At 36.3% G+C, this 19,407-nt stretch overlaps 1 protein-coding gene across 1 annotated transcript in view; it reads left to right on the top strand.

The window, feature by feature from the left end:
• Positions 1-408: 408 nt before the first annotated feature.
• The window catches only part of LOC107086077 (phosphatidylinositol transfer protein beta isoform-like), a 26,457-nt gene continuing 7,458 nt past the window's right edge, over positions 409-19,407 (top strand). The window contains exons 1-9 of the mRNA XM_015376825.1: positions 409-461; positions 8,020-8,050; positions 8,892-9,037; positions 13,588-13,679; positions 13,838-13,845; positions 15,609-15,683; positions 15,951-16,034; positions 18,101-18,178; positions 18,266-18,370. Of these exons, the coding sequence (XP_015232311.1) occupies positions 442-461; positions 8,020-8,050; positions 8,892-9,037; positions 13,588-13,679; positions 13,838-13,845; positions 15,609-15,683; positions 15,951-16,034; positions 18,101-18,178; positions 18,266-18,370 (639 nt within the window). The 5' untranslated portion in view covers positions 409-441. The remainder of the gene's footprint in view (positions 462-8,019; positions 8,051-8,891; positions 9,038-13,587; positions 13,680-13,837; positions 13,846-15,608; positions 15,684-15,950; positions 16,035-18,100; positions 18,179-18,265; positions 18,371-19,407) is intronic.

The raw sequence follows: 19,407 nt of genomic DNA on the forward strand, positions 1-19,407 counted from the left end.
TTATTCTTGTAATTCTATAACACAATTGTAATGTTACGACTTTATTCTCGTAATTTTACGACTTTATTCTCATATATTTCAACTTTTTTCTCGTAATCTTACAAATATATTCCCATAATTTTAAGACTTTATTCTCATAATTTCACGACTTTATTCTCATAATTTTATGACTTTATTCTCGTAAATTTACATTATTCTCATAATTTTACGAATTTATTGTTGTAATTGTACAGCTTTATTCTGGTAATGTTACGACTTTATTCTCGAAATAGAAGAAAAAATAATACGCCGACGCAAAATAAAATTATAGCAAAAAAAAAAAATAAACAAACAAACAAACAAAAAAAAAACATCAGTTAACCGGTTAATTTTATTTAGCAATACGGTCTGCCATACTGGGAAGCCACCGCCTACTGCGCAGCCGCAGCCCAGGTGACGAAGATGGTGCTCATCAAGGAATAGTGAGTCTGAAATGTTTTCGAAAATATACATTTTACCATTTCTAACTGTATATTTCTGTTTTTTGCCAAGGTGCATTATGGCGAACTAAAGATATGTGGTCCGTTTAGTGACGTCATTGACGGTATCTGAAGGGTTTGTGTGCAGTGAGTTCAGGCAGGGTGGATCAGGATAACGGGACACCGGTCTGTTTTAGGCGTTGCTAGTACAAGCTAGCATTAGCCTCCGAGTGGTATCAGCAGAAGGGATAATTAGCCTCTTAATGCAACCGACCTGTGCTAAAAGGCTGCTATGGTTCACCATAACCACACTGCACTTTTAGTTAAAAACCACCAAAATAATCACACAAAATGAAATACAAAGGGTGTGTCTTGGAGCTTGTAGTGTGTTAGCAGTGAGGCTCGTGTTTAAATTGCCTCAATGTTAAGCTGTGGTCTCGTGAGTGAAAGATTAAAGCTTCTTCTCTGACGGATTTAACAGAAATGCTATGTAGCACATTTAGCTTTAGCAGCCGGGCTAGCTGCTAGCATCACATTTCCCTACAGTTCTTACAGCTAAATAGAAGCCGAATGTCACCTAATGTCAACACTTATATTGAGGACAAAGGTTATGGAGACGTTTTGCTAGCTCGACATTTATTTCCACCCTTTGAGTTAGCTTCTAGCTTCCCTTGCTGTTGCTTTAGCAGGGAGTTAGCCTAAGGTTATGGGCGGCTAAATTAACAGTGTTAGTCAATTTGATGAGCTATAAAGCTCAGACTGTTTATATTACTGACTTCTAATAGCCTTCACCCTGCTATTTTAGTTTTTTCCTTATCACAGCTTAATTATTTGAAGCCTAAGCTTTGCTCTGTGGCTAACTCCATACCCGCAAATAACGGTGCCTGCTGTTTGAAGTGGGCACAAACTGGATTATTTAAGCCAGATAGAAATTCTAAAACAGAAACTCTAAATGTAAATCTTTAGTAAAATATCCATTCCCCGACATGACAGCTAATGTAGATGCTAAAGACTGGAACGTAATGTGATGATGAACAAGACAGGGCAGGTTTGTTGGAGTGGAAGCTGCCCTATGCCAAGGAAAAGGAGGCGTGTATTTGTAGGCGATTGTCTTTTTTTTCTCCTTCTGGATTTAATAGGTATTTTCATTTACAAGTAACTTTTACTAATGTGCCATTTGCCGCTTGGTAAAAACAGTATCAATCAAACATCAGAAATAAAAATAGGTGAAAATATGAAGAGCAGCAAATATACACTGCAAAAAAATGAAGGGAGCACTGAAATAACACATCCTAGATCTGAATGAATGAAATATTCTTATTGAATATTTAGTTCTGTAAAAAGGCGAATGGGCTGACACAAAATCATCAATGGAAATCGAATTTATTTACCTATGGCCACTGGTGGTTCAGTGGTCTAGCACTGGATTAAGGGGCTGGTTATCCTCCCGCAGCAGTATGACGCAGACATTTTTGATTTAGACTCAATATTGAAGCGTGGTCTGCGTTATGTTTATTCCACGCCACAACGAAAAAGGGGAAAATCAGGAACTAGCTGTGGGTCTAGATACGGCCGAGGCGGTGAGGAAATGTGTCAAGTTTATCTGACGACGAGGCACGAGGGCAAAAAAGAGCAGGTATTACCGCAGCAGGCTAACCTCGCTCTTCTAGCTGGTCCAACTTCACAAGTTGTTTTCCGCGATCGCGGTCATACAAACAAAACAAGCCGGTAAGGTACCAAACAGGAGATACGCATGAGTAGAGCGGATGTAGATTTAAACAATCAGAGCCCTCCTGTCTGTCTGCTGTGACCTACAATGTGGGAGAGGTGCAGCAGAGTTTCTGCGGAGGGGGGTGGTGACGTCTCTGCGTTCACCGCGACACCTACGCAGACAACCTGATTTCGAAGTATAAATCAGCCTTTATTCCACGCCACAATGCAATCACAAACTAGCTCTGGGTCTAGATACGGCCGAGATGATGAGGAAGTGGGGGCACATTTTTGCGACAACGGAATGACATGAGGAGCAGCAGACATCATAAGTTCCAAACACTAATTTCAGGGAGATGCTTATCGAACTTGATACTTGAGGATTCAAGCTATTTCACATGATGCATAGGTTTGAGTGTTAACTAGGTGACTGTAAGAGAGTAAACCGAAACATCTTGGCTTATTTTTCTGACTAATCCAATCAGCGTGCTCTCTGACAACCAGTCGCCTGGAACGCTCGTTAAACAGAGCGTCGCTTTGGATAGATATGCTGCACCCTCTCTCTTGTTGTGCCTGTGCAGTCGAAGTAGTTCTAATCCTCACATGATGCACGAATTATTGTTTTGCCTGCACGCTCTCACTCACATAAAAAAAAAAAAAAAAAACACCTTGCATGGTCTAAAATCCGGGATAATTTATCCGACTCGCGGGCACCCGTGAACAACTATTGATCGAAGGGAAATTCCTGGAGCTTCCGGGAGACTTGGGATATCTGGAGCGGGGATTCAGGTCGAAAGAGGGTCCCAGTGTTCCTGTCCATATCTGAGGGGGAACCAGCTAACACCTGTGAAGAGCACTGGACATCAGTAGCAAATTTGCCAATGCTGGTTTTCTGGCAAAGCGTCCTGCACAGTGTTGTGCGCTTACCACAACCCCCATTTGTGGACGTCAGGCCCTCATACCATCCTCATTGAGTCCATTTCTAACACTTTGTGCGGACAAAGCACATTTGTGGCCAGCTGGAGGTCATTATGGAAAGGTCTGGCAGCGCTCCTCCTGTTTCTACTTGTAGAAATGGGTGTGTCTTTCTAAGTGCCAATAATTTCCACCTTTTGTTTATGTTATTTTTACACAGCATGTAAAATGGATTTATGTTGCTTCCTGTGTGGACTGGTTGATTTCACAGGCGTTTGATTTAATATAGGTTACATAGTGTTGGTGACGTGTTCCCTTTTATATTTTTTGAGGAGTGTATATTGTTCAGCCTTTAAATACCATGTTGGTTGTCTAAGTGTGTTCTTTTATCTGATGTTGATGCATACTAAACTTTAAAGAATATCTATTGGCTGGATGTAGAAGGTTTCCAGTTATTAGTTCCTTATACAGTAACACTAAGAGTATAACGAGCTCTAAGTAACTGTTATATTCTCTGCTGTTTGCTTAACAGATCTGCCACTAGCATTTTGGTTAATCTAGTTTTAAAAGGTCAATTTAAAAACGTGTAGTTGTTTTTTTCACATAATAAGAGTTTGTATTTTCAAAGACAGATCAAAATTTGTTCATTTATTAAGGGAGGGTGAAGTTTGGAAAACTTCTTTATTTTTTTTAATCTAATGCCCCACAAAACTAATGAGATTCAACACATTCTTTCAATTCTTTAAATTTTTCTTTTAATAAAACAACTTTAAACCATAGAAATGCTAAAACAAAAATCTGCTAAATGTAAAATTGAATCCATTTCTATTTGCAGCCTGTGGACTTTCTTTTCTGTCCTTGTGCTGTTATTATTAAAGATCAATCATTACTGATACTCTTTTTGTTAAAATCTTGTTGTAAAACTTAACATTAAATATTTAATCTTATTATAGTTTATATCAACCTAATTGATAGTTAATTACCAGGCAGACTAATCTGCCTAAAGCATTGATTTCTTTCTGTATAGTTATCCACACACAAACAACTGCTTTAACAGATATCTGGAATATTACCTTTATGTTTTTAGCCTTATCTTCATAAACATTGGTACGTAAAACATTTATATATAATAATGTTTTCTATTTCTGTATAGCTTCCCAATAGTAAAGGCTCTTCTTACCCTACATACAGTCTTATTAAATCAGAAGTAACTTAAATAGGTTAAAACATATCTCTCTTTACAGGGCAAGAATACTGTTTCCCAAATTTATTGCTAAACGAGAAGATATAAAATCCATCTATATTTAATCTCCACACGTTAAATCTTAGCATTATAACATGAAGACTAAAATGAACTTGTTTTTACAACAAATACATCCATATTTCTGTTTTTAGTTTCAGAAATCTAAAACAAAGTTAAAAACCAACTGTTTAGGATTAAATCATGAGACGCCTGTAGGTCCTCCTTTTGCCTTTATCGAGTTCATCCATGTCTTCCAAGGATGCAGCTGATGCTTTCTTGGAACAAAAAAAACTGATTTTACTGTGGAAAAAAGTTTACTTTTTATATTGACACTAAAGATTAATTGAGTCAACCAGAGATTTACAGCAAATTTCCAACCTTTGGTGACAAAGGCCAACTGATTTTTCCCAGGTCCAAATTCTCTTTAGCGCAGGTCTTCAGCAGGGGGTCTGCAACCCCTAGGGGTTCCACAGAGGTACTGTATGGGGGCTGCGAAATTTTTGGTTGATTAGACCCCCCTGCAATTTTTTCCATTAATTAAAATGTATTTAAATCCACATTAACATGAATTCACTGCAGTAAACAGATAAATGAAGGCAGAAGATGTGCCATCAGTTTGGGGGTCCTTGGCCTGGAAAACATTGAAGACCCCTGCTCTTTAGTATTTAGAAAAATTATAATAATAATTGAACTTTATTAATCTCTCATTGGAGAAATTGAACTCTGCATTTAACCCATCCTCTTTGGAAGCAGTGGGCTGCCATTGTGTGGTGCCCAGGGAGCAGTATTTATTGGGTTAAGGGTCTTGCTCAAATTGGAAGCCCAGTACAAGCTGTGGGGATTGAACTGGGTACTTGCAACCTTCTCAGAGCACAAGTGCACTTCTCTAACCACTAGGCCATCACTTCCCATCCCGTTAGTCAGCAAATACACCAAAAACCCTGAGTCACATTATGTGACAAACTGATTATCGAGTTAAATTCAAGCTTTCTTTAGCAACTTTTATGGATGATTAGCACTTCTAGCTAACTCGCAGCTAAAATAGCTGACTCTAACTTTACGATTTCATAAAGCCTGCCATCATTTCAAGATCTGGAATGTTCTATAACAGGTTTAAAGCAGGAAAGAATAAATCAAGCAGCTGTGCTCTGCTGCATTCAGCCGTTCGTTCACTCTTTCCGTTTGTAGACTCCATCATCAGTTGACCTGCCTGTTTAAAAAAAACAAAATATTTTCCTTTAAATGCCTTCTGGCATTACTGTCTCTGCTAAGTTTGTTCATATCCCTCATTAGTCCCGAGAAGAGCTTGTCTTGTCAAGTTTTCTTTCCTCAGTAAAAAAACTTTTTCATTAAAAAAATATCCCTCCTTGTCATCGTTTGCATGACTGATATGGAGGGAATTTTGTTCCATTATTGTTGCGAGCAAATCTGAATCGAATAATTAATAATTAAACTTTTATAATCAAAGGTTTTACTTTTTTTCATAACATTTTTTCCACTTCTATTTTCTTCACTTCTTTACAGATTTTATTTTAATTTTATTTTGAGATTTACTGTTATTATTATTATTATTATTACTAGAGATGCAGGATCCAGTTTTTTTTATTTTAACCAAATCAATCTGATAATGATATCCGGGATGAGAGTAACGGCTGATGTGACGTTGAACCATTGCATGAATGAACCATATATCTTGCCATGTGACTGAACGCTTTAGCCTTGACATAAATATAGTTTAAATAAGTTAATACATAACAAGGATATAAATGCAGTATTATCATTTATTAACAAATGAGGATCAAAAAGAAATAAATAACATTTCCATGTCAAATGCACTAGATTGGATCTGCGATTTCTGATATAAAATCATCGATATCCGATCCAGTAAAATCATCGATATCCGATCCAGGAATCAGATCGGTGCATCTCTAATTATTTTTATTATGACATCTTAATCTCAGGAAAGAGTAAAGTTTGAAACCTTTTTTTTTTTTTTTTTCTCGGAATGCAATATTTTGTAATCTTTGTGTTCTTTGCTTGCAATAATGATGGAACAAAACTCCCTCTATAGGTTCATTATGGAGTGCTGCATTGTGGAACAGTTTGTAGCACTGCTGCCTTGCAGCAGGAAGGTTCTCGGTTAAATTTCCGACCCGTGTCTTCCTACATGAAGTTTGCATGTTCTCCCCATGAATCTATCCAGGTTCTCCGGCTTCCTCCCACACTCCCAAAAGGTTAGGTTAGTTATGTTCTCCATATTGTCCTTAGATGAGAGAGTGCATGGTTGTGTGTCTCTGTGTTGGCCTGCGACAGACTGGCCACCACTCCAGGATTTACCCCACCTCTCATGCAAAAACTTTCAGAGAAAGGCACCATGAAAATGGAATCATTGTCATGCATCACAGATCGTGTATAAAGCTAGTAAACAATGACCACCACTCAATATCCAAAATCCTTTCAGCCACAAAGATGGAGGCTATCATTTATGTGAAATGTGGAATCCCTCAGTGAAAACAGTAGGAAGAGTTTTTGTGTGTCTGTATGTGGAGATAAACTGTGGAACAGCCTGGAGGACGAACATAAGGAGTCTCCCAATATACATATGCTCATTACTGTCAGCTTTCTTATTCATAATAATTAGATTATTGATAGTATTGGATTGATAATGAATATTAATGTAAACTGATGAATGGTGTTAGTATTGTTATTATTATTGGTGCTACAATTAATACTCTTATCACTATTATTTCTTGTCATGTGTGTTTTTGATAGGATTATATAATAATAATTATATTTAGAGTAATTCTTTAGTTTTATGCAGCAAAGGGGTGGGATTAAATGAGAATGGTTTTCTTCCCACTCCTTTTGAACAAAGACTTGTTTTTCAATGGTATCTTTTTTTTTTTACATTTGTTTTTAATTATTGTCTTATCTTCAAATAGAACATTAAATTAAAAAAAAGACCTACTAGAAAAAATAGATTATATCTTTGTTTTCAGTCGAGCAACATTTGAGTCCAGGCACTCCTTAAAATGCCCTGATGACTGACTGCATCACTAAAAAAAAAAAAAAAAAAAGAGATAGGTTTTTGAACTTATCTAAAAATCATAAATTTGACTTAAATAAAGTTAAAAGACAAACGAATGTAGCATCATGGACTAACAAGCTTCCTCTGTTAAAACAGGTTAACAGACACAGATGCCAGATTAAGAAGCAGTCTTCTTTTTGTGAACTTATTATTCATTTTGACCTCCAGCTATTCTGTATGTTCAGATGCAAACACCACAGTAATATTGTTTTAACCCAGGTGGCATTCCTGGGGTGTTTACATTAAGTGCAGAGTTTTAGTTTGATGAGTCCTTTGAGGCAGCAGCAGAGGTTGTTACTGAGCTAAAGTAGTGCGCTGCGTGGGAGGCTTGGCAAAACACGTTTACCACAATATGTTCTTCAGATTCCTCTGCAAGCGCACCTTTAAGATCTCACTGAAAAACATTAGAGGTATTAGAGAGTGTCGGTAACCTTTGGTTTGAAGTTTCGTTCCTTAATATAACTTTTATTGACTAGAAAAATTATCTGGCCTCAAAAAAAAAGCTTTAAATCAAAGGGATTGAGGGCAACTTTTTGTGGGTGTTTTAGTTTAATTTTAAGATTTGTTTTTAATCTTTCTCAACCTCTCTCTGTTTTCCCTCCCAGCCGTGTCGTGTTGCCGGTCTCTGTTGAAGAGGTGAGTGATTTTATGTTTTCCTTGACCTCAGTCTGCAGACAGGGTTTCAGCGTCATTATAGGTCATTAAATTATTATTTTTTTTAGATTAAGGACTTAATTGCCATTAAAAACCATTATATGTGATTATCATGGCATTTAAATGCTTAAAACTATATTGTCAGACGTAGCTGGTTCCGCATATTTGCGCGGAACTGCTTCCGTTTGATTGTAAAGCCGTATGTTTGGAAAATAAGCTTTTTTTTTATATTCCCCCCCTGCAATTTTTTCCACTTATTGAAATTTCTTTGAATCCACATTGACATGAATTCAACACACTGTAGTAAACAGATCAATGGAGGCAGAAGATGTCTTTTAATCATCAATGCACACATTCAGCGACACACAGGAGCTCTTTCAAACTGGACACCGTTTCATTCACAACACCTGTCCCATCAACCAGGAATCAGAAATACTTTAATAATCCCAGGGAGAAATTACTTTCATTACATTACTCCATCTGTAATAGAGCGACTATAGGAGCAGTTTGATGTAACACAATTTCATACAATATATATAATTAGGGGGTCCCTGCTCCATCTTGCCATCAGTTTGGGGATCCTTGAGCTGGAAAATGTTTGAGAGCGTTAAAGGAGCATTAAAAAGCATTAAATTAGAGTTACTCATTCCTATATAAACCCTGGCAAAGTAGGAACGTTTAGATGCCTGTGTAGGGATGTTTGTTTGTATGGGAAAACTCCTCCACTCACGTCTGAGTTAAAAAAAATTAGTCTTTTTTTTTTTTTTTGTACTCCTTTTTAAAGCTGTTTATTTGGGCGTTTTTATTTTTTGGTTTATTACAGTATCAAGTAGGGCAGCTGTACTCTGTGGCTGAGGCTAGCAAGAATGAGACCGGAGGAGGAGAAGGCATCGAAGTGCTGAAAAATGAACCTTATGAGAAGGAAGGCGAGAAGGGACAATATACACACAAAATCTATCATCTAAAGAGGTAAGCATCTGCTTGTTTGTTTCTTTGTTCTAGTTCTCTGTTGTGATTTAAAATTGTGAAATTTATCCTTTGGGGAGGTAATGCTTATTAGAATATCAGATCTTTAGGACTTTTTAGCTGTGTACACATTAAATGTGTTTAGGAAAAGGGTGAAGAGTTGCAGCCAGGAGGAGCATTTTATAGATCTAAGTGTCTGAGAGCGTTTCAGCCGACTAACCATCAAGGCCATAAAGGGCAGTAAAACAGGTGTTTTCTCTCTGCTACTGTGAGTCGGCAAATTCACCAGCTGCTTTATAGGACAAGAGTTCTGCAACAGATCAGTTTATGTTTTCGATTTTGGCCTCAAAAAGAAAAACAAAAACTGAATTAATATTGAAATACTTCATAGGCCCTAAAGGAAGAAGCAGAATGAATTTAAGACGTTCCCTTTGAGTTTGAGTTCACTGAAGCAGGATACTGCATTCTATTTTTTTATAAACAGATCTTTTTTTTCAAGATTTCATGTTTTAAATAAAAAAGTGATGTAGACTGTTTAGCTGTGTACAGCCTTGCTAATAGTTATTAGATAAGGGATCTCTGCCGTCGTTGGTTGTCATACAGTTGGTTGTCGTAGTATTCATGTTTATGGGATGCAGTTGGTTGTGTTCAGGTTCTGGTCTAAGATCTTTCTCCTCTTGCCCTCATTGGTTCTCTCCAGGATCCAGGCTTCTTCTCTATGTCCAAAAACTTGAATATTAGCTTAATTGGTTTCACTAACCCATAAAAAAACAATGACACGGGCTACTTAAAGTTATTTTACTCTATATTTACTTATACATGTAAACTAAATTAATTTTATATATTTTTTAATACCTGTACAATTTTAAAATTATGTTTATTTACTTTATATATGTCAATGTATTTTATTTTAACATTTCAGGTTATTTTTTTGTATTTATTGAATTGGGTAATGTATTTTTTATTTACAATTAAAAAATATATATATACAAATAAATAGAGTAAAATGTATAAATTTCATGGTACAATAATTTATTTCATGAGACGTTTATATTCCCTCCACATACCTCAGGAATCACCATTGTGAAAATAATGTTGGGAGCAACCAGGGGGTCCTGAGCTCCACTTCTAGAATCCCTGCTCTACATTAATCTTCACCTTGCTGCTCACCCAGTGAGGACTGGAGACGGGCACCAGCACCACTGCGCCCCTGCAGTAATGGCTAGCATAGAAAATGAATGAATGGGTGGATTCATGATGACGCTGTGTTGGCAGGGAAAGAAAATCTAACATGAAATCAAGAGCAATGGGAATTATAATGAATAAAGAATTATTGGTAAAATTAGTAATTACTAATTTTAATACACATTGTTAGTAGTACATCATTATGATTTCCCATTATTAAGCTACCTTAGCTAACCAGTGCTGTACAGGATGAGCTGTTTAATTTAGTTTTTTCCCTCCTTCTATCCAAAATGCTCAGCGCTCCATTTCACACATCTAACTGATAAAATGTTCCTAAAGGAGAAAGTAACACATACAGCTATGAGCTGCTGATAAATATAAAAAAGTGACCTGTCCAGTAGATGTGTGATTATGGCAAAAATTTTGCGTTACAATACGGATGCCCCCTAGCAGCTGGGAGGTTAAGGTGCTGATCAAAGATATTGATTTCATGTAATTAAGCATTAAAATCATGTGGCAAGGCATACCAAGTAGTTCTGAGTGATTATTAATCAAGCAGGTTTATTTCTAACATAAATATCCTCCATTTGGTAGCTCCACAACAACACTCTGAAGCTCAGCAGAGGGTAGTGATGCTGAGGGACATGGAGGCAACTCTGAGGATGACAGCTAATATGACCAAAGTAGCCTTGGTAGAAAACACAGCGGGAAACACGGCTTGCTGGTACAAATAAACAGTTATTAGGGAATTAATATAAATTAATTTAAATTAGGGCTGCAACTAACGATCATTTTGCTAATCGATTAATCTGTTAATTTTTTTTTCTTCTGATTAATAATATAGTTAAAGGTTGTTTAAAGAAGATTTTTTCATGAAATCAAACCAGATGAAACTAAAACATTTCCTCTTGAGGCGTTCTGGATAGAACATATTGACAGATGAAAAAAGTTTTTTTTTAAATCTTAAATGCAAAGTGTTTTACATATTTTTTTTACTTTTTGGTATAATTGCTGCTTTAAGTGGGTCGCTCTTTCAGCTAAAGCCATTTTTTACAGTCTCTACTGTACAGTTAACGATTTATTGACCACTGAATTAGTTGACAATTATTCTTAATAATCAATTAATCCGATTAATTGCTTCAGCCCTAGTTAAATACTTGAAATGAAGATGATTTTCTAATAAATCCTCCACCGATGTTACAAGAAATCCTCTACTATTTTCTTAAAGATAAAATTAGCATCTCCACCTCTCCTTCAGTACCAGGGTTAGCAGATCTGCCTGTTTCCAGCCAATCTTAATGGGAATGATTATTGTTTGGTTTGATTTTTGTAGTAGAGCCGAAGACCCTAAGGGTCAGCTTTGGGATTCAATATTTTAACTCATGATACAATGTGTGAAAAAAGGTTTTTCTTTTAACTGACAAAAAAAGTAATTTCTAGTTCTTTTTACCCTTTATAGGGCAAGTTACCCTTTTTGATAACTTGCATACCCCTTACAGTGAGATCTAGAAGCACAAGATCTATATCTATCCATTCAGCAAAGATGCTGCTACATGGCTGTACATCTTATTTTGGCATTTGACAAATTGGATGAGCCCTTGAATGATATATTACCTAATGTAAATTAAGTTGAAAGAAAAAGTGAAGAAAAAAAGGTGAAAAACTAATTGAAAAGTTCAAAAGTTAAAAAGCTAGTTAACAATTGTATTTAGATTTATAAACAAAAAAAATTAAGTGCCAGTATCAGCATTAATGCCTCTAAGGTTAGGTTGGACCAAAAAAAAAGTGTTTCTTTCATTCTGAGTGTTTTTCATGAATTTCTTATAGAAGCACTTTCACGAGTTGGCATTTCTTGTTATTACATTGACATTCATTTTTTTAATGTTACAAAGGTAATAATGTCTGGTCCTGGATTCCTATAACACTATTAGCTTGACATTTAGATTTTCAAAGTATTTCACTGAGGGTCCTATAAAGGGATCAAACAGTGTTTTGATCTAATTTAATGCAAACTAACAGATCGTGGAATGTGAGCGACAGCAGTCGGCTCATTAACGTTCTCATGTTCAGGCTTGTTTCTGCCTCCAACTCTTGACTGGTGTGATTATGGTGTTTTATTGCATTCCATAATTGTTCAGTCAGCGCACCATATAAGCAGGGCGGTTTAGCGGCGTAGTAGACATGTACTGCAGCCTGTGGAGGATTTCGCAAACAGAAAACAGAATGAATTCAGCTTCATATCTGCTAATAGAGAAGAAACTCTGGTTGAAATGAATCGCGGCTCTGATCTGTGTTTATGTTGCTTGGTTTAGTGATTAGGCTTTAAGACTGAGGATCACCAAGTGTCCCCCCTAGCCTAAGGAGCTAGAAAACGTGACCAATAGGGAGGCCCCATAATCGATATTGGCGTTGGTATAAGCTGCTGACTCTATAGAGTGAATTTTGTGCCAATATTTTTGCAAGCAAACATCATGGTTTGTACATAGAAATTTGAAAAGAAAAAAAATGCAATCTAGAGAAGAAGGTTCTGGAGAAAAGAAAAAGGTTCGGAGGGTAATTTAGCCTTTTTTGTTAGATTTAATTTATTAACATTTTTCCCAAGTTTATTTTTCCCATTTTATTCTTTAAAAAAAAAAAATGATATACATTTTTTAATGTTTTATTATTTTTAAACAGATTTTATATTTTCAATTCTTTTTTTTAATTGGTCTTTTTCAAATAGAGTTTTACAAATTGCATTCTTCTTAAATTTAATTTAATAGATCATTCTCCTCACTCCTCGGGAAGGAATTTCCTCTGGAGTATGAAGAGAAGATACATTTCTATTGGCCTGCTGGACGTTAGCAACAACATCTTAAAACTAGAAAGTTTGGAAAAAGTAGATAAAATCTGTCAAAAAGAAAATTAGGTGGTTGTTTTTTTTTAAAATGAACATTTTAAAAGATTAAAATAAAATAAAAAGATATAACAAAATCTGAGAAAACAGCTAAGTTTTAATAACTTTATTTCTGGATTGCATTTTTGGTTTTCAAAAAAAACATTTTTTTTGTGCAGCAATAATGGAACAAAATTCTATCCATATAGATGTAGTTTTTGCATTTGTTCTGTCATGTTATGATGATGCAGCAAAAAATCATGGTTGGTTTTTCATGGTGTCCAAATGGCAGGAAAGTATCGCTAAATATCAATAATCAGCCATATAATAGAAATATTAATGTCGATATCGGTACAAATATTTATATCTGTTCCTCTAAAGCAGTAAATAATCTGCTGTGGTATTCATTCATGTGATTGTTACAGTCTGCTCTCATCTATGTGCTTCATTTTTCCTTTTTATCTCTATTTTCTTTGCTTGTTGTGGACTGCAGTAAAGTCCCTGGCTATGTGAAGATGATTGCACCAGAGGGAGCGTTAGTATTTCATGAAAAAGCTTGGAACGCTTACCCATACTGTCGCACTAGTAAGTTCACTCTGCAGAAACAAATTCACTATTTGATGTGATTCAGCTATGTTCATGTTAGATATGCTCTGCTAATAGCAGAATTTATTGATCTGTATTTATATTTCTTAACTAATTTCTCTCTGTTTCTTGTCTCTTTTTCCTTCCTTGGTGTGCAGTTGTGACGGTGAGTTTACAAACTTTTAGTAAACAGTTTTTAAAATTCTTCAAAACACTGTTTGGTTTTTATATTGTGATATTATCAACATCCTGAAGCCTGATTTATCACTTAAGGAAGATGAAATATAATATCCTATGATACATTGAATCCAAACTTTTTTTTAAATAAAACCTGTAAAATTCAGTTGAATCTAAGTTGTAGTATACATTTACATTTTCTTTAAAAGGCCCCAGAGGCTATGGAGTGAATTTTTCTTTATTGTTGTTTGCAAAGCACATGATTTGTACATAGAAGTTTGAAAAATAAAATCCTTATTTTATTGAATAAAAAAAAAATTGCAACCCAGAAATGAAACTTTATAAAGCAATTTAATAAAAAAAATTTAGAGTAACTTTGCTGTTTTTTCCGATAATAAAATGTATTCATTCTTTTTTTTTTTTTCAAAACAAGATGGACATTTTTTCCCCCATTTTTTTTAAAGTTCAGTCGGATTCTATTCAAATGGCGTTGCTAACGTTCTGCAGACCAATAGAAATGCATCGTTGCTCCTCCCTCAAGCCCGCACCAGAAGTGAAGAGAAAGAGATCAGTAAAATGTAACTGGAAAAGATTAAATTGATCAAATTCAATCTGAAATTCATTTATGTATTTATTTATTTTTTAAGAATAACATTTGAAGTTATAATATTTGTAAAACAATGCTTAAAAAGTACAATTTGAAAAAGAATAAACTTGAAAATACATATTATAGATTAAACAAAATTAATATAAAATAGGTTAAAAAAAATGAAAAATAATTTATGAAAAAAAAGAGAAAATAGCAAAAATATTTAATTACATTTAATGAGTTAAGTTTAATTACTTTTTTCTTTTCTTTTTTTAAAATCAATTCGCAAAAAGTGTTCATTTTTTGCAATAATAATGGAACAAAATTTACTCCATAAGAGATTTTCATCATCAAACAGCATCACAAAGAGCAAAGGATACAGGCGGGTCAGGGAAACCGTCTTTGGGCATCATTAGGTTATAAAACCAACCGAAGCTCTGATGACCTCATAGCACTGGTCAATCCATCATCTGAAAAACACAAACATTTGGTCACATTTGCAGACTTGAGGAGAACTGGCCCTTCTCCTGATAGAGATCAACCAGAGATTTATGGCAACATGAGCCTTTAACTGCTTTAGTTTCATCAAACATCAAATAATTCAAGCATTTCTAATAGAAGGGTTAAATACAGAGTATGGCTGTCATATATCCAAACCAAGCTGCTGTAGGAGCTGCAGAATTACTAACATAAAAAAAGTTTGTTTTACTGGTAGAAAATGTCACCTGAGTTTAAACAGGATTCTTAAAGGTTCTGTGAAGTTGAATTAAATGTTGGATGCTGTTAATATTTGCCTCTGGAAGTTATCCCTGTACATTCAAACCCCTGACTGCAGATATTTTAGCTCATTGTTATTTAGCTACTTCAAGCGCTGAGTGTTTTTTCATCAGGCAGCGCTCCAGCTACCTGCAGGCTAATAACTGTCGCTTTACTTTAAAATAGATCCAAGCTAAGTGATGCAACACCACCACTGCAGTTTCAGTCTGATTTGCTAATTGGATTAAAGCGTGGGCTTTAAGATTGTCCCTCGCGACCCTCCGTTCATGGTGTTTTGCCAAAGCCGTGCTGAGATCAGCTCTGCCGGGTCACTGCTGGGCATGGCCCGTCTGATCATGGCCAGACACAGTACTGACTGAATCTGTTTGCTTTCCTGCTTCTTTCAGAATGAGTACATGAAAGACGACTTTATGATAAAGATCGAGACGTGGCACAAACCCGACATGGGGACAATAGAAAATGTAAGTAATCTGTGAGGTAAACTGGAGCAATAAGTTCAGTGCTCAGCACCAGTGTAAACACTTTGACATCATTTTAAGACTCCTAATGCCTCCTGGGTTTATGCTGAACTCTTGGTGTTTTTTTTAAAACACGCCCTTGTTATAACAATTTCAAATGTTTAAAACATTAAAGCAAAATAAGTCGTAAAGAATTTGTTTTACCTCAACAACACACTGGAAGTCATATTTGGCTGAAGTGTGGTGAAGCAGCTGTTCTTTTTGTTTCAGGTCCATGACCTGGATGAGGAGACATGGAGGACTGTGGATGTGGTGCCCATAAATATTGCAAACAAAGAAGAAGTGGCTCCAGGGGTGAGTTGGACTTCTCTTCCAGTCCCTTTGAACCGCTAAGCTGAAACCGTCGTTTAAACTAGGAGGGGCTCCGCTGACATTTGAATCTATTCGGTACCGATGCCCCGTACCTGAGAGTAGGTACCATCTAAATGTCATCAAAAACACAAGGCTGATTTACCTGAAAGGGACAAAGATGATGATGGCTCAGGATGCAGACAACAAGCCTCAAAGTATGGAGAGAATTTTGTTACATTATTGTTAAAAGCAGACGCTTTAAAGTCATAACATTACGGGAATGAAGTCGTAACATTACGGGAATGAAGTCGTAACATTACGGGAATGAAGTCATCATACAACAACCCGTTTCAGAAAGAAAGCTTCAAGCTCCGACCAGCTCCACCAATCAGCAACCTGAGTCCACTTTGACCTTCTGCCCAATTTGATGCTGCTGCTAAAAGATTTCCTGATTTGTCAAACCAGAGCTAAAGTATAACTTCACATGATGCTCGACGTTCCTCATTTCAGGGAAGAAAGTGCTTCTTGTAATAGTTGTCATAAAATACAACTTGTTTCTCGTAATTTTAGGACTTTATTCTCTTAATATTATGACTTTATACTCGTTAACTTATTTTATTTTTTTTTAAAGTCTCTAGCCTGGCCCTAATACCCTGTTGTAATTTTCAGATTTTTTTTAGCCTTTTTTATTTTTGTTTATTTTTCAAATTCTATTTTACAAATTCAGTTCTTTTCAGATCACATTTTAATAAATTGTCTTCATTCCTCTGGAAATAAAAAATGGATGACGGAGGAGACTCATCAATGACCTCCAACACAAAACTCTCCTCCTCTTGCATGTTTCCGCTGTCCATAGCGTTCCTTGACAGTGTCGTTTCTAAGTCACCAATTTAGTGCTACTTGGTCCCAATGGAATTTCCCATTGGGAACCCACTAGCACTAAGTTGCTAACTGGTTAGCAAGATGCTTCTGACAAACCGGCCACAACAATCCCGTCCCTTTGATAATCGACCAATCACAGTCACTTTATTCACTCGTGTAAAGTCGGGCACCACTCGGGAGAATTCGGAAATGCAGTGATTGGAACAGCCGCTTCCCAATGATTTTAACCTCCAATTGCTCCCCAGGTGACACACAGTGGCAGCCCACTACTCCCCAAGGGGATGTGTTAAGATGCAGAAGTGAATTTCTCCATTGTGAGATCAATGATGTTCAATTATTATTAAAACCATGAAAACAAATTAAACCCTGAATGTTAGTCTGTGACAAAAGCTGTCATAATAGATTGTAAAATAGGTCTGTGGGGTTTTAAGTTAATAAATAATTAAGTTACCATTAAGTTAACACCTCAGACCAACAGACGGGAACATTTTCTTTTTCCAGTCATCTCTGCCAGGTGAAAACTCTTCAGGTTTACTCCCTACCTTGAGTCTCCTAAATGAATTTGGTTATAAACAAAACTGAGACTACAGTCTTGTTGGCATGGTAACGTGTTACATTCTCAACTTAAACCACCAAATCATGGCTCTCTGTGACCCATGAAATAAGATTAGCTGCATGAAGCAGAGGAAAGTTCTGATATTTGGATGGTTGATGCGTGTACGGGTGTTTTTCTGGTTAGTGATTCATGAACAGAGGTTTCACTAATGAATTAAATCCAAACTGGATTTGATCAAAGCCATTTCATTGCAGATGAGTTCCACTCGGCGCTGCCTGCCTTTCTCACGTCGGTTCTTATACAGTAATGACTTAAGTGGATCAGTGTGGTAGCGACAGCTAAACTTAAACGTCCATCTGTTCCAAGTATTCAGCTGCTTTTTACAGATTGAAACAGAATCGTGACCTCAGGAGGCATGAGAGGAGTGAAAATAAAATTAAGCTTTAGGAGATTTATCTTTTTTGTTGTAGATGTTTGGATTCTCTTTGCTTTGTTTACACAGACGGATCAATGTTTAAAAGTCACACAGACACAACTTCTTATGTTCATTACCTTTGTCTCCCAAAATATCTGAGTGTTGCTGCGAGAATTTAAACACCTTACTTCCTTTTTTTCTTTTTAATCCCTTTAGGACTACAAGCCAGAAGAAGATCCTGCCCTCTTCCACTCCGCCAAGACGGGCAGAGGCCCGCTAGGTCCTGACTGGAAGGTACCAGACATGAAACCAGAACTTAATCCAGTTGATTTATCACCTCGTGGAAGCTGTTAGTGATCGTCTGCTCCTGTGTTTCCTCAGGATGAGCTGAAACCAGACTGTCCTTACATGTGTGCGTATAAACTGGTCACTGTCAAGTTCAGATGGTGGGGCCTGCAGACCAAAGTGGAGAACTTCATCCACAGGGTATGCTCTCCTGCTTTTATATAGAGATGCTCAATCTATAGAAATATGTCTGCAGCTTTGCTAAACTATTCATCTCCATTGACATTTTTCAAATTTAAATGTTTTGCTGCCCCATTAATATATTTATGTGACAAAATGGAGGATTTTATTTTGTATTTATTCCTATTCCGATTCTATTTGAGATGGAAAACATAAAATATGAATTCCTATGAATTCCACGCTCAAATTAAAAGATACAGTAAAATAGTTTTATTTTATAATGGGTTATTGTACGTTCCACTTTTGGACTCATAAATACACACAAGTCAAAAAAGGTTGGGAAACACTCTCCTAAACATCCCATATTAGGCTCGTTGTTTTGCTGCAGGCGAAGCTTTCCCCCAACCTTGAATCTATGACAGCATTTAATAATTTTTCCTTCCAGGACTTACTCTATTTGGCTCGGTCTATCTTCCCAGCAATCATGACCAGTTTCTCTGCTGGTTGCCCTCAGCATGATACCGCTACCTCCATGTTCACTTTGTTCACGGTGTTGGTTTCCACTGTACAGTCTAGTCCCTGTAGAATAATAAAGAAAATGTTTCATTCTGGTAATTTTCTGACCAGAAAACCTTTTCCCACATGTTAGCTCTATAGCTAAACAGTACGGAGGATGGTCTCCTTCCTCGTTAGCTTTTAGCCTTTAGAACTTATAGTTCTCCTAAGCTATTGGTCCCTGTAGTCCCCTAAATGACTTGGTTACTTCCCTTATCCTCCCCTTGCTCAGGGAGTCGGTTTAGGTGAACAGCCATGTTCTCGTAGATTTCAACCTGGGCTCAGTCTGGTTTTCTAGAGCTGCTGTCCTGCAAATTTTTAGAAGCATTTCTTCTCCAGCAACAAACATGTGCTCCACTTTGATTAAACACAACGTGAACAAAATGAAAGTTATATGATCATTTGAGTAAGTTTTTTTTTTTTTTTTTTTTTTCCTCATTTGTATGGAGTGAATTTTCTTCCATGATTATTGCAAGCAGCAAAGGATGCATATTGCAAAAACT

Source organism: Cyprinodon variegatus, unplaced genomic scaffold (genome assembly GCF_000732505.1).
Source record: "Cyprinodon variegatus isolate N-32 unplaced genomic scaffold, C_variegatus-1.0 Scaffold142, whole genome shotgun sequence".
Lineage (NCBI taxonomy): Eukaryota > Metazoa > Chordata > Actinopteri > Cyprinodontiformes > Cyprinodontidae > Cyprinodon > Cyprinodon variegatus.